The sequence below is a fragment of the Alligator mississippiensis genome, chromosome 11, assembly GCF_030867095.1.
Source record: "Alligator mississippiensis isolate rAllMis1 chromosome 11, rAllMis1, whole genome shotgun sequence".
Classification (NCBI taxonomy): Eukaryota; Metazoa; Chordata; order Crocodylia; family Alligatoridae; genus Alligator; species Alligator mississippiensis.
This window is the reverse complement of record NC_081834.1, coordinates 29,851,879-29,868,152: the sequence shown is the minus strand read 5'-3', so window position 1 is coordinate 29,868,152 and position 16,274 is coordinate 29,851,879. Positions and strand designations below refer to the sequence as shown.

At 38.1% G+C, this 16,274-nt stretch overlaps 1 protein-coding gene and 1 long non-coding RNA gene across 7 annotated transcripts in view; one reads left to right on the top strand and one right to left on the bottom strand.

The window, feature by feature from the left end:
• The window catches only part of LOC109280684 (uncharacterized), a 34,372-nt gene extending 29,531 nt beyond the window's left edge, over positions 1–4,841 (top strand). Inside the window, exon 3 of the long non-coding RNA XR_002087094.2 lies at positions 3,143–4,841. This is a non-coding gene — a long non-coding RNA (uncharacterized LOC109280684). The remainder of the gene's footprint in view (positions 1–3,142) is intronic.
• Positions 1–16,274, bottom strand: part of SCAPER (S-phase cyclin A associated protein in the ER) — a 372,539-nt gene that overhangs the window by 201,777 nt on the left and 154,488 nt on the right. For all 6 annotated transcript variants that reach the window (XM_059714759.1, XM_014606103.3, XM_006261352.4 and 3 more), the window contains one exon: positions 3,070–3,206. In XM_059714759.1, coding sequence (XP_059570742.1) covers positions 3,070–3,206 — 137 coding nt within the window. The remainder of the gene's footprint in view (positions 1–3,069; positions 3,207–16,274) is intronic.

Genomic DNA, 16,274 nt, shown 5'->3' with positions numbered 1-16,274 from the left:
CTATTTGGGGCCTTAACCAATTCTGCTACTTTTCTCCTTGAACCCTTTCTGGAGCATAAATTGTAGATTACAGAACAAAAACTGCTAAAAATGAAACAAAAAGGCACTTCACTGTTAAACTTTTGATAATAACTGACCATTTATTCAGACTTGTTCTCTGTTTTAGCAACTATGAAGAAACTAACTTTTATTCAGTTCAGAAAAATAAGCCAAACATGAATATTCACCTTAACACACATCACACCAATTCTTGCAACAGGACAACTTCAAATAAATTGTAAGGGAGAAATCATGTATTCTTCACCTCTATTTTCAAAGTTTAGTACTGAGGTTTCAGTGAATCCCTATCTGCCTTGCAGATGTTGAAGTATTCTTTTGATGGTACAACATAATGTTAAACATGGATAATTTAACCAACTATATATCAGCTGTTGCTACAGCACCAATTTAATTGCTTAGGGTTATAAATATTATTAATAAGCCCAACAGAACTTCTACACAGTACTAATAACCCATTGATCACAATTTGTCCCTCCATTCACCTTTGCCCCTGGTTGCTTTCATATTCTGATTGTGATTTAAGGTCTAGCATCTCAGGAAAGCAACAGGAATCTGTTTTTAAAAAAAGTTGCTTGCATCTTTTAAATTTAAAAGTTCAACACTATTTCTAACAAACTTCTAATTCCAAGCTTCTAAACTTAGGAGAGTTTCCTATAACCATTTCTTTTTCATAAGAAAAAGGAAAATAGCTATAAAATATGCTAAAATGATATACATTAATAACTTGTACAAGACTTGTTTGTGAGACCATCTATGAATAGCATGTATCTCCTGCGTTTTAACCGTCTCCCCAACCTTTAAAAAAATAACAAATAAGGCCTTTAAATCAGCAATCCAACTAAATTATGAGTTGGTTTTGAGTAGTTGTTTCCAACATTTGGTGGTTTTGCAATCTGGATTATTTTTGGACAGATACCACAGAATTCATTACATGTCATATTGTTATTGTGATGTTCCTGTTTCATTTGCTTTACCCTCCTAGCTTGATAAAAAATCCTTTGGTGTTCTATGTAAGGGAATTTCTTTCCCTACCACAATAATGAGCATACAGAAATATCTAGGGAATATTTTTCACTATTATAGCAAGTTAGTGAGACATCATCAACTGATGAGACTAAAATAAGCTGTGCAGTGTTGAAATTAATTTCCTTAATATACATTGCTAAAGATTTTGGTTTTGCTTTACATCTTATGGAACAAGCTTTGATTTGCTACTGGCTTGAACCATGTACTATATTGTTGTTAAAGCTTTTATAGTTGCATTTAAGGATTCATCATTAAATGTTAAACTGAACTCCCAACCTATCTCCCTTCCAAAGATAAATGACCTAAAGTAACAGAAAATCATTTGCCTGTTCCTTCCTTGAAATTAAAAATATAAAACCATTCTATTCTTTACCCATTTTCTTAATTTTTTTTTTTAACTTTGCAGATGTCACCAAAGTTTTCAGCACTCTGAATAGTTTGTAAAATTACACTACATTATTATGGTATAATAATTAGCAATGAAATGTGCTGGTTTATGTGAGAGTCTGATACATAAGAATTTAAGATGAAATGAAAGAATACTTCTGTTAACCATGCCAATTACATACAACTGGCTTGATCCTAAATTCTTTATTGGGCTAAATCTCTCATTAAATTCAGTAGAAGTTTTGCTACTGTGAACAATGTAAGACTGGCCTCAATGAATGTGACAAATCAGTAATATGAATACCTCGCCATCCTCAGCAGTCAAAACCTGGAAAGACAATAGTTTTCAGTACATACATTTGTCCAACAGTGAACTATAATTTGGCAATTTTCATATATAAGATGCATAAAAAAATCCAAAAACCAGGAAAACAAAGCAAACAACAAAATGAAAAAGAAAAAAAAGCAGAATTATTGTGTCAGTTACCATCATTCACATTATTACAATAAACTATTCTATTTAAGTCATTCTTTTATTAAAAACTACTCTGAAACCTCCTTAGCACAATTAGAACCAAGTAAGAAAAATATGTTAAATAATAAAGTTTAAATGTTTAGAACTATTGTTTTAAATCAGTGGTTCTTAATCTTTTTAGGCACCTCTTGTTTGGTTTAAGGCACCCCTCAGAAAATGCCAGCTCTTAGCTGTCACTCTGTTCTTGACTATAAAAATAAAATAAAAATAAAGAGAAAAATAATAGAGCAAGTCTGCTGCAAATAATTCATAAAAGACCACAACAGATCAGAATGGTTTTAACACTATTAATGTGCAGTTTAAATCTCTGGGTTTATCTTGTGAATCATGTTTGTACACCCAACTGTGCTAACATTGTGTGATACCTTATGGCATGCTTGGAAGGATCTCAAGGCACTCTAGTTGAGAATCACTGTTTTAATTAAACAAGATGATATTTACAAGGAAGTCCAGATAATATAATATCAAGTGAATTTATACTAATATGGCGAATATACTAAGACAGAACAGTTCATGGTATAATGATATCCTGGGTATCTTTCTGATCTGCAGATGTCACTTTTTAGGCCAATGACAAACTACAGGTCTGACAACTCACTTTCCATTTTAAGATATTTCTAACTTTTTCTTGTTGTGACAGGCAACAAAATTGATTAAATCCAGCCATGGGATTTGACACTACAGCAGACTGGCTTCTATTTGTTGATTACTATTGATTTTCTTTGATACTTCATTTAAAAAAATCAATAGCTAGGAAGAAAAATAGGCATGGTTTACACATACTTAAACATACTATTGTATGCTGAAAGAGGCTACACTTTTGGCAGGGCACTGGCATCCAATTATGAGAAAAGCTCTTAACAGGTGAAAGCAAGGGCTCTGGATCGATATTCAGTTTTCTTTCTCAATCAGAGAAAGTGGCCATAAATTAGGCTCATCAGTGTTATTTTCAAGACATTCCTGAAGCAAATAACTTTCAGCTTTTTTCATCCTTCCATAGCATTCCTTTTAAAGGACAAAAAACAAAGTTTAGAGCAAAACTTAAGGAGTAGTTGTGCTACCTAGAGTTCATCCGTGCTTTTAGCTTCTTGGCTTTCTTTTTAGTTTTTTGCTTTTCCTCTCCATCTTTTACAGGTTCTGCTGGAACAGAGTTTTCAACCACAATATCAACAATGTACTTCTTCAATGACAGGTGTTCCTGCAGAAGATAGAGAAATATTGTCTACTGAATATGAAGATGGTTAAGACACTGCACCTGAAGAACATTGACGCTATTTATCAAATGGCTGAAAAATGAGCAAACAAATGGACAGAGAACAGTCTTTTGGTCCGATCAAAGTCAGTGATTAAGAAAATAAATTTAAAGCAAAGAAAATATGTTAATTAAAAAGACAAGAAAACAATACCAGATGGTACCTCAGTTGTCATATCAACTTCAAAAAAAATTCTTGCACACTGAAAATTAATTAGGATGAAGGCCTATATTTGGTAAAATCAGAAAAGCCTTTTCTTCTTTTTCTTTTTAGGTAACTTATTATGATAATGGAACATTTAATCTATGAACACTTCTATGATGCAATGAAAGAAAGTTTGCTGTAAATTTCTCATGATGATGAGTAAAGACCAGTTATGCCATTCTCAACAAACTGAAATTTATGTAAAACACTTTCTACTAGATTAAAAGCAAATTTATACACAGCAGTAAAGACTCAATACATTTTTCTCAAAGCAAAAACTTGGCCAATAAGAGAACTCCCATATTATATCTGCTATGTATACCTTTCTTCATACAGCTAAAAATGAATGCTGGGTTATCATGTAACCAGAGACAAGATATTAACGTTTTCACATGCCCATGACTGCATTTTGATTTAATAATGGAAAATTTAGGATCATATTTGGTACTAGGATATTCAGCTGAGACTCCTACAATATCCTACAATATCCTACATTATAGAGGCCGCACTCATGGAAAATTTGTTTGGAGTAGGGCTGCTAACATCAAATTCCCATAATTTCTGTTTTAGGTAGGAACACAGCAAGTATAGGCCCAAAAATTTAGTGCTGAGAAGAAAGGAGATTGTCCAAATCATTTGGAGATCTGCTGAATGCCTAATTCAGGCTCTGCAAGCCAGCTTCGTAACAGGTAGTTAAAGCTGTCCTCCCCGTGAGAGCAGTACTACAAATACTGCTTGCTCTCCTCCACAGATGACTCCCTATTAGGTTCAGCTGTTATTGTGCCAGTTGGAGTGAACAATCTCCTAGTGTCTGACCATGAAAAAGTGAGTCATTCAGTCTTGTGTCCTCTTTTTGATAACACCTATCACACCTCACTTGCCTCATTATGGAGGCAGATAGATGAGATACAAAAAGGGAAAGAGCTGTGACCCAACATCAACATGCGGATCTTGGATTGGCTTCAAGTCATCTCATGACTTTCTTATTTACTGGAAGATTGTCATCCATGTATTGAGGGACTGCTGACAGTCACCTGGCCTGATGAATCTGCTTTCTGAATTCAGTCTTTCAACATGTCAAAAACAGGTTCTCTTCTGTCCTCACCCTTTCTCAGAAACACCTCTGATTCTCTAGGACAGAAGGCATTATTAACTGATATGAGCCCATTATACAATTGGAATTAATCGGAGCTCTTCCACTGACTTTCATGGGCTGTAGGTTGGGCCATAACAGTTTCTTGTATTTTCTGCTTAAATTTCTTTGTTGCAACACTGTTAGAGATGTGATATTAAGTCAGACAGACTAGTGATCTAATCTCATGTGGAAGCTCATGTACTCCTACATAAAAAGAAATATAAAACATATTTCATAATTACATATGGAGTTAATGTTTTCAATTAAATTTCTTTGTGGCCGTTTTCAATCCTAAAAGAACAAACTTATTCCAAAACAGTTAAAATACAAAAAAGAGAGAAACCTTTACACTCTCTCAAAAAAGTGTCCTATACACATAAAGACGCATTGTTGCAAAACCCAATGCAGAACTGTTACACACCAACCCAGGAGCAGATCATGTCACCATCTGCCTCACAGTTTTCATTTTCTCCGGGAGAAATTCATTCTGAGGCAGTATTCAGTGTACAGATCAGCAAGGATCCTGGTTTTCTCTGTTTAAGAATCACTAATCCCCTGATAGGAAAAAAAAGCAAAGCCTATGATTAAAAGCTCCAAAATCTACATTTTTCCATGATTAAAATAAAACGCCACTATATATAGAGATATCTACATATCTCTCTATATATAGAGATATCTACATATCTATAGATATATATATGAGAGATATCTCTATCTATCTATCTATCTATCTATCTATCTATCTATAGATAGATAGAGAGAGAGAGAGAGAGAGAGAGAGAGAGAGATCTGATTAAAATAAAACGCCACTATATGTAGTGATATCTCTCTCTCTTTATATATATATATATATATATATATATAGGTATCAGTTGAGCATGATGTTTTATTGATATATTTACAATTTTAAAGCAATTTGGAAGCCTACCAGTGCCTCAATCACCATAATAAAATAAATTCTAAATACCTGTATATTTTGGCATTTGATTTTGGGTTTATCATGGAAAATCATAGTTCCCCCTGCCCCCTTCGCTCAACAGGACACAGGTCCAGCTGCAGCTGTCCCCCCTCCTCTCCCTTCCCCTCCCCTCCCCACTGCTTTGTGGTACTGAGCAGCCCTGATATGCTGGTGCCTGCCCATGCCATTGCCCCTCATTCCTGCCCCCCAGCCCTGCCTCACCCTGCACCCACAGCCCTGCTGGAAGGGACCTCCAGCTGCCAGGGCTATGGGGCCAGGGACTCAAGTCCGCAGCATCCTGCTCCCTCCCAGCCCCCAGCAGTGCCCAAGCCTGGCCGCCACCCGTGGCTGCTATGCCCAGAGCAGAGTGCAAAGCCCAGCTCTCCTTCCCCGCACACAGCATGGCAGAAGCAGGGAAGGCGGAGCCACAGAGTTCAGAACAGAAGAAAAAAGTTCCAAGCCCCTACCCACTCCTGCTCATAATGGTTAGTTAGTCCTTCTTACCCAAGCCCCCTTTTTCTTTTCCTGTATTTTGTTGTTACTTTTACAGCCAGGTTTTTCTCAGTCAGTACTTCCTGTGAGCTTTTGCTACATTTTGCTTTCTCAGCTCTCCTTCTTCCTTCTGCACACATTCTTACTGTGCTTCCCCAGCCAGTTCCTCAAACTGCTGTCATTTGCACTCACCTAACTCCAACACATTTTTTCTGTTTCTTGAAAAAGAGAACTCATTTTGAAGGAAAAAGATACAAGAAATTTCTATTAATCCTTGGAAATAGGCAGGATCATAGTCAGAAGTAGGGCCCCTTCTCCTTTCTTAAATGCCATGGAATAAATAAATAAAATGTTAACTAATAAATTTAAAAAGTGACAAGAGAAAATATTGTTCAACAATGTTTTCAGCAATTTTTCAGCAATATAGATAGTATTTTCCGGAACACAACCAATCATATTTTCTTTTACTCATTCAGGAAAAATATATGCCTGTTAAAAAATAAATAAATTGTTGTGACATTTCCTGGAAAAAGGCTGTTTAGTTTTTGTAATACATTACAGTACAATCTAGCTTAGCAATACATATAGAGTCAAAATTAGGTTTGACACTTCTATCTTAAATCATACTATGTAAAATGAATGTTAAACCAACACTGCGAGTGAGAAATTAAATATACAAATCACAGGAAATTTGAAAAGTTAATATGATGTTAACTTGCCATCCTGCATATCTGAGAGGATACATATTTAACAAAATACAATTAAATGTGTTTTGGATTACACATTTTTCAGTGTTTTGCCCCTTCTTGATTGTTCAAGCAAAGAAGTTTTTAATCACTGTCCTCTGGAATCCTATTCCTTTGGTTAACAGATTTCATTATTAGACACTTTCTCCTGATAGTAACTCAAATGGTATTTTTATAAATATCACCCCATTACTTTTTTTAACAAGATTCCCTTTAAATATCCCTAAAAAGGAAAAAAAACAGTGGCCAATAAGTCTATTTCTTTATGGACGTTCTTTCAGAATTCTCCCTCTTTGGCTCAATTCCCTATTGAAAACCTGGCAACTTCTCCCAAACTCTTCATGGCTACTAACTGCTAAGGGAAGAAATTGCAGTGTGGAACATGAGCCAGCCACGCCAGCACCCATGAAACTCTCAACTGATGCACTTCTGGGCTAGGGAAAGAAATTACAAATAAACTGGTATAAGTGATCAAAAACCAGTTCAAATCTGTAACACAACAGTTCAGTGCATATAAACCGCTTTCAAAATGACTGAAACCGGTTTAAGATAAAACTGAATGGATGCAGTATTAGATCTAACTGATTTAAGTTAAATTGGTTTACTGAACTTCTGTCTCAGATCCCTTCCAGATTCAAGTTAATTCACAGTCCCCCAGCATACCATGATGTTTTGTACCTCCCCTGCATATCCCTGCCTTGCAGGATGAGTCAGCTAGCCTTGGCCCAGGGAGGTGTGCTCTAGTGCCCCCTCCTCCCCCACAGCTTCTGGCCGGAGCCACTGCAGGCATGTGGCTGAATTTCTGAAATCAAAAGGGAACGTCTGTTCACTTGCTTATTAGTTCAATCTATGCAGAGCTTAGACTAACCTATGAAGATTGAATTGATTCAGCCTCAGACTTTTTGACTGTCTGCACTTCGCCCTGATCAGATTCTGATTGCTTGTGCAAAGCTGTCTTAAAGGTCCCTCAGCACAGAGGCTCTGCATTTCAACATTAAACCTACCTTTTATCTAGCCACATCAAGCCCTGCTTGCTTAAAGGTTTCAATATTTTTTTTTCATTTTAAGAAAAGCGAGACATATGCAATAGGGCTGTGCGAAGCTTCGGTCACCAATTCAATTTGGAGGGGATTTGGCCTGATTTGGCGTTCGAATCTCCGAATCCTAATTGAATCAGGAGACCCTTTAATCTCTGTGAATTGAATCGGAAGCCTCCAAATCAATTTGGAGAGTCAGAGAGATTCAACAATTTGGCCATAGACACAGCTTTATATGTTTTACCTTGTACCTCAAGGTACCAGGTGCGGCTCATGAATGCTGACATAGTGGGGTGGATGGAGTGTCCCATGGGAGTGTGTTGGGGGGGGTCCCCCGCATGCTCAGCGGCAAACCCGGAAGTGGACCAGAAGTACTTCCGGTCCACTTCCAGGTTCACCGCAGAGCACATGGGGGACCTCCCCACACCCCGGCTCGGCAACTGGTGCCTCCTTGGTCTGGAGGGAACCCCAAGGTCCCCCAGGCGCTGATCACTGAGCCTAGGAGTGCAGGGGGGTCCACTGCTGAGCACGTGGGGGACCCCCCTGCGCTCCCGTGGGACACTCCATCCACCCCACCATCTCAGTGTTCACCATCTCAAGCTGCATTTGATACCTCAAGGTACGTAGAAAAAACATATAAAGTTGTGTCTATGGCTGAATCGAATCTTCAGTTTCAGCCAAATCAAATCGGGACAGTGATCTGACTCAGTGAATCAAATCACTGTCCCCCAAAGCAGGCTGAATCCTAATCAAATACAGCCTGCTTTGCACACCCCTAATATGCAATGCACTATCGTTTTGTTACATAGGCTCATCAAGTCCCTGGAACATGTTTAGATGTTTGATTAATATATAATAAAACAACAATAATGAGAATTATAAATGATTGCAGTAAAATTCAACAGGTAAATTAAATCTTTTCAAATGGATTCTTTAATGTATATTATACCACTGGCACTTCTACTAGTCCTACCCTACCTCATGGCTCAAGCTGATAACCTTGTGGAATTCATAACTTTTTCATTTTTTTAAAACATTTAAACTCTTCTAATTTAGCCTCTACAAGTGTGGAACTGATCAGAGGTTATCAGATGCTGCAAGTGTGGAATCAAACTTTGTACTTATCAGATCTACAGACTATTTACGGTACCCTGCAAAGTGACAGTAGGAATAAAATGAAGTTAAACCTCTGCTTTGAAATAGACACCACATAAAAAACCCTAAAAAACCCGCAAGTCATCTTCATTTAGATATAAGATGATAATCAACCAGCTGTCCCCCTGCCACTCAATGACAATTGCAAATGCTCTATCAGATTTCTGATAGGTGGGAATGATGAATGAGAAAAAGCCTTGTATCCTTTTTGCAGACTCTAATGTCTCTTTCCTGATCTAATCTTCAGTTTAATAGATGACTCAACCAGAACTACAGAGTTCAACGAGCTTATTCATTTATCATCCTGTGAGGGCCAAGAGAGGTCTTGGCTGTCAATAACACAACATGGAACAGCTACAAAACATGAACTCAAGCACCTTAGTAAAGAATGTTTCTCAGAGTTCTCAGCTTTCAAATGTGGCAGTTTGGATTAATATCAAACTTCATCCTTAGAGCTCATTAAAATAAGACTAGAGTAATAACACCTTGTGTCACAAATAACTGTCACTTCTTGAAGGTACAGATCAAAGTGTAGGATTAGTATTGTAGGCAGATCTAGCACCTTTCAGGTGTGAAACAAGAAGTACAACTACTACTTCAGATAGTATTGAATGACAGATTTACTCTGTAAACCCAGCTGTTATGTCATGCTGTGGAGCAGAGGTATATTTATTTCAACTTTCCATTAAGCTTCTAATATTTGACTAAAAATAATATATATTTTTTAAATCCATCAACCCTCTTAGACCACAGTAAGAGTTCAAACCAGCAAAGTTACTGAAATTATCGGTGTTTGAAAGACTGGGCCCTAAACAGTACTGTATTTATCAAGTAAATTTGCCTAATATTCTTAAAGCTTTTACTTTAGCAATAAATATTTATGTTATGGAATCTCTTAGTCCGATTACTCTCTAATGAAGACAATATACGCTGTCTGGAAATTTATTTCATTCTTGCCAAAAGCACTTCTCTGAGTAAATGTTATGTGTAATAAGAAATGCAACCACTAGCTTACCTACTTCATATTAGCATTATGAGAACTAATGAAGGCATTTTACAACAATATGAGGTTGTTAAACAATGCAGACCAGAGTCTGTAAGGTGCTAAAGTACTTCTTGAGAGATGAATGCCCCCAAATCCCAATGGAATAAAACCATGTCCAGTCCTTTAAGCTCTGGCCAGTGCAAATTCTAAGCATTATTATTATATTAGTTATTATTATACTAAAACTACCTAATGGGACTCTAGCATTTTCACTCATTTCATAATTTTAACTTGACTGATTTCATTTCTACCTGTACACATCCTCAAAAGCTTCAGGATATTAAATTAGATTTTGAAATTAGAGCTGTAAAGTGGCAAACATTACATTTTCTGTCCCCCAAGTAAGACTAAAAATATGCAATGTGAATGATGGCCTCCTTACTCGCACATAGTAGCACCTGCTGAAATCAGTCAACTTGCAGAATACTCAGTGTTACTGATGACTGCACAACTGGGCCCTCATACAGTATTGAGTGCTATGATAGCCTACAGTAAAACACTGGAATAGAGCAGACTGTGTGTTGAGATATTTGGACATCATTATTTTATATTAGGGCAATATAGATTTTGCTACATGTAATTTTGTGTACTGTGTGTTCAGTAATTCAGTAATTAGAAAAGTGGTTCTCAACTTTTTTAGACTCAAGGCATCCTTCTGTAACTTTTGTGAATTGAGGATCACCTCATATGAGATACAAACTTATTACAGTGCTTAGCTAGTTACAAAGGGGCCAGGCAGTGGGGTAGGGGAAGAGCCAGGCAGGGTCTGAGCTTGAGCTTGAACTTCTCTACTTGTATCTTTACATCTGGCTTCTCTCCTCACACACTGAGACACCATTCAAAAGATCTCTCTCAGCATCAGCACCTTGGTTGAGAATCACTGAACTAAAAACTCTTCTATTTCTTACAGTGGGCTTTTATGTAGTTTTACCATAGTCATAGTAAGAATATTGTATTAAAAAAATAGTGGTGTATACAGCATCTGTTCTTAAACAGATATACCCAATGTATGAGAAAAATCATTGCATGCGGAGGTTATTACATATATTTGAATTTTATATTTAATGGCATTTTGTAAACATGCAATAATTTAAAATCTTGTAAAACTTTACTGGACCTACAAGAATGTGTATATTACATGTTATGTAGCAGCTTTTGAAAAACTTGTATCTTTTTGCAAGGCCACTGATCACTGGACATACTACTAAGGCTATCTGCATGTTTCTCCACTTACACTGCAGGCAAATGGCACAGATATTTTATGCCCCTGAAAAACTGCAGGCACAAAAGAGACAGGGTAGGAACTCAAATATAAAATAATACATTTAAAAAATATGAACCTTTAGCACTTTACCCTTGTTCTTCAAACTGTGAAAACCTCATTCCTAATAGGATTTAAAATCCAAAATCTCCTAAATCAAAAGTACAAAATAGTGTACTGTACATATACAGGTGCTCAAACTTTCCAAAGGCAGATAGGTGTTGAAAGACCACTGAGTACCAATATGTCAAATAGAGCACAAAGTCACTGGATGCTGGCTTAGATCTTCAGAGTCAGTTAAGGCACCTAACTCCCACTGAAATCAGTAGGAGTTAGGTCCAGACTTTCACAGGTATTCAGGTATTTTCATAGGTGTTTAGGTACTTCTGTGTCTAAAGCGAAAGCTTGATCATTTGTATGCCACTATTCACGGTGCTTCTGAAGTTGCAAAACAGTTTTGATACTGGCACAAGAAGAACAAACAGAAATGCTGAAACATGCTTCTGTGATTACTGAGTTCTGTGCAAGAAGGGAGTGATGAAAGCGTTCCTCACTTTTACTCCCACTGTTATTCTGGAAACTGATCAGACATAAACAAAATTCTTAACAAAAATAAATAGCTCAGATTTTGTTTGAGTAAAAAACCCGAGTGTGGACTCAAGTTGAGTACAGAACTTCTATAAATAATCTGTTTTAAAATCATCAGGCATTGATTTTTCTTATTCTGAGAAAACTTTTCTTACCACACCCATTTAAAAACCATATATTGCTTGAGTATAAAAATCAGAGTGACAGCTGGGATTAATGCAAATATTATGGGGCAGGATGGTTCTTTTCAAATGTCACTTCTTTGATTTCTTGCCAAAGCATCATTAAACAATTTGAAAAACATATTTATTTGCTTGCTTTCTTCTTTTTTGGACTATGCACTTATTTAATGACAATTTAAATACCTAACCAATGATGCTCTATTTGCATCAGATGCTATATTTCATATTTTCTGTTTTAATTTGGTATATGCAACTTATGAAGTTTAGGTATATCTGTACAAATTTACTGCATCATTCCTAGTCTGATTTACATTTTCAGTTTGTGCCCCTTTCGCACGCTTATAACTACAGATTTTCTTCTCTTGTATTTTGAAGTGAAATAAGATTTTGTTTATAACAGGAAACTGCTAAAAAAATTTCCCTCAGATACAAATGCCAATTCAACATAAACTCTGGAAGCAACAGAATGTTCCTCTACACTAGAGCTCCAGGAGGAAATTTGTTCTGTAAAAGTTTCCAGTGTAGACTACACCAGCAAGTTTAGGCACTAGCTGTGCAAAATGTGTCTAAAACCCACCATTGTCAGTAACAGCTTTCCCCGCCCAAAGCTCCAAAATATACACAAAAAATTAACATATAAAAGGAAAAGGGCAAAGAGAAAGGGATCTAAGCTAGTGATGATCAACTCATCCAGCCACATCCAGCCTCATATGTATGAGTGTTGCATGGCTGTGTCATCTGGCCTGTGGGGCTGGAACTGGGTGGCATTAATTACTGTGGCTCCAGAAGACAGACATAGCAGCTGTTGCTCCTACTACCACCAAATTTCCAGCCCCACAGGCTCTACATATGGCTCTACACTCCAGGTCTGGCCCATGGGACTCCCCACAAGTCCAAAAATTTGGGAGTGTGATCAGCATACAGCCTTCTCAGTATGCCTATTATACTGGTTTTGATTCTTTCAGATTCAGCCTTTTACCACCACTGTAATTCACCTGTCATTCTGGTTCAGTGTTGAACCCTAAATTATCGTAGTACCTATGCTAAGGAAGGAGAGTCAAGCTCAAATCAGATGGCATGACATATTCCCTTACAGCACCAGGGATTGGGTCTTTACCACTGCTCCCCCCCCCCCACCTCCCCTTTTCCCATTCTCAATTGTTGTTGATTTTAGTTACCAATGGGAGCAGTGTTACCCTCTTGGGCACTGGTTCACATCAATAGTGGCTCCAGCAGCTGCCCTAAGAAGCCCTGCAGGCCAGATCTGAAGATGATCTGCTATTAGCCCACAAGATCTGGCCTGCAGGCCATGTCTGACACCCATATACTAAGGGGACAGAAAAGAGGAACCTGATAAGAAGGTATAAGAAAGTACAGTTAGAGGCTCTGCTCCTGCAAAGAACTATGCAGATCCTTAATTTGAAAAGTAATGAGTAATTAAAACTAGTATAGAAAATTACAAAACAAACAGACAAATCAATATACTGACAGACTGGACCTTCAGTAATTAATATAAAGATATTTTAATGCCCAATAGATCAATAAACTATCAAGACGATTCCGGCCGTAAGCAGAAAAACATAATGGCCTATTATAACACTCAAATCTATAATTATTTGAAGAAAAAAAAATTGCATTATCTTGAATAGTACTTTTTTAAAAAAAAAGTTCAAATGCAGCAATTTAAGTGGTTGAAGTTTTAAACTTAATGAATCTTCCAAAAACATCAACTTCTGGGATGACAGTACAATTCAAAATTAGGATATGGAACTGAAAGCAGAAAGAGCAATCAACTGATCCACAAAGAAATGGCTTTAGTCCCATTCTACTATTTTGACTTTCAGTCTTTGACAGTTTTGTAGCTTTCCAAATACAACAGATGTACCTCATCCACAAGCTGCATGAAAAATTGCACTGCCATTACTGCTAAAAACTAGTAAGGTCACCCACGAAGTCACATTCCTACTGGATATCTCCTTCTCTGCTTCAACTGTGCTGCCTCAAAATGAAAAGCTACTCCGTTAATTTCAGATTCAGTAGCTGACAAGGAAATTGATCAAGCTCTTATAAGAAAGTGTTTTCTATATATAAACCTCCTAAACCTTTTATCTAAGAACAAAATACATTAGAGATATTACAGCATCATTGCTATTTAAAAAAAATAAGATGATGCTTTTGGACTCCAAAGCATACTTAACTACAAAATTTCTCCATGAAGAGTATAGCAAGTACTACCAAATGCTGAGATGTTATCTATTCAAGAAGGAGGCAACTCAGTTTGGATGAATTAAATCGCATCATAACCTAGATTCTGACCCTTGGTCATTCATGTAAAATACAGCAGCTAGAGATTACTTTCCAGTTGAGACTGCACATAATACATAACAACCACAAAGTAGACTGCTAAATGTATCTGATGCTAGAAAGGAGCTCCATTAATTCTGAGAGACTAGTTGACATAGTAAGCAATCCCAAACCACCAAAACCAAGAAATCCTGCCAACCTGATACCAGAGGAAAGATTTTTCCACAAGCAGCATGTAGTAAATTCACTGGTGATAAGTTCTGATGGTTGCCAATAGTATTAATAAGAATTATATCTGTATAAGAAGACTGTTACAGTCTTAAGCTGGGGTAGGCAACCTGTTCTGGCTGTGGCCCAGAAAAGGTCTATCCCAGGTCACTCTCAGGTAGGAAGACACAAGGATTTAGCTGCCAGGGCCGAACCGCTGCTGATGCCCATCCCAATAGCAGCTCAAGGAGAGCAGGCAGATCCATGGGAGGGGAGGAGCAGGGGGACTTGCAGTGGCACAGACACCCCCCCAACCTTCTTTTCAGTTGATCATGATGGGGGAGCAACAGCTGGGGACTTTTGTTTTGGGTTTTTTGAGTCTCCAAAGCAAGAAAGAATTTGATTTGTAAATCAACAAGTCACAACAAAAGGCAACATTCTCCTCTCTGCAAACAGAAGTGACTGGAGATCCTTGGAATGCAAATTCTGTCACCAAGAAGAAGCTGCTCCTGCCCCTCCAGCCAGGCTCTGCAGGGAGCCAGAGGCAGCAGCAGCACTGGGTGGGTCCCCCATGTACCCTGCTATCCAGGGAGAAGGCATGGGGGAATTAAATCTGTCTGCTGCCCCTAGTGCTGTCTCTAGCCGAGTCTAGCTTCATGTGCAGCCTGACTGCAGCAGGACAGGACTGACTTCGAAGACCCTGTCCCCAGATCAGCTGAGGACATGTTGGAGGGAGGAGAGGGGAGGGAAGGGACTTGCTGCTGAGCACAGAGGGGAGAAAGTGGGGAGGAAAAATTCTTACCTGCTTGAAGGACTTCAAGAAAGTCTCCCACTGCTGCCCCTATGATGCAGTCTGCCCATCCTAGTGCGTTGGGAGTAGGAAGGCTGGGAGCCAGGGTGCAGACACCCCTGCTTCCACACCCTTCTTTCTGAAATTCTGGATCCACCTATGCCCACTGAGGAAGGTCCCCATCACTGAAGCTTCACATTTGTAGGCAAAATCTGTCCCATAAGCTGTTGGTTGCTTACCCTCAGTCCTAAGTATTGATTACAGCAGCTGAAGTGAAATTTCAGTTAATATACTGATTAGGCATATGCAGATTTCTTATTGTCACTCCAGCTGTTAGAGAGAGAATTAGCTTACATTAGCACTCAGAGCAACATCACAAAAGATGTGCCTCAATTTTGGTCTCTGTCCTCACCTTCCATACCTACAGTGCCTATTCCTGTCATTATCTCTGACCAATTCAGGCCACCATCCTGTTTCCTCTATATTTGTTGTCACTAGAAGGCCTATTCCACTTGTAAAAGAGCACAGCCACTCACAATCTCTTCTTTTCTTGCTCCCTCCAGCTCCTAATGGCTCCAACAGATACCTCAATACCACCACCTACCATAACACTACCATAAGCATACAGGAAATAGAAGAATGGGGAGGTCAACCAGGAAGTATACCAGGAAATAGCAAGAACCTGCAGGGACAAAATCAGAAAGGCAAAGATAAAGAATGAGCTGCAGCTGGCAAAGGTTAAGGTCAACACAGATTCTTAAGTATGTTGGCCCGAAAAGTTGGACCAAGGACAGTGTGGGTCCTCTGTTAACAAGCCAGGGGGAGCTCCTAACAGAAGATGCAAAGAAGGCAAAACTACTCAACAGCTATTTTACCTCAGTCTTCACAAAAAAATGAAGCTGCAGCCAG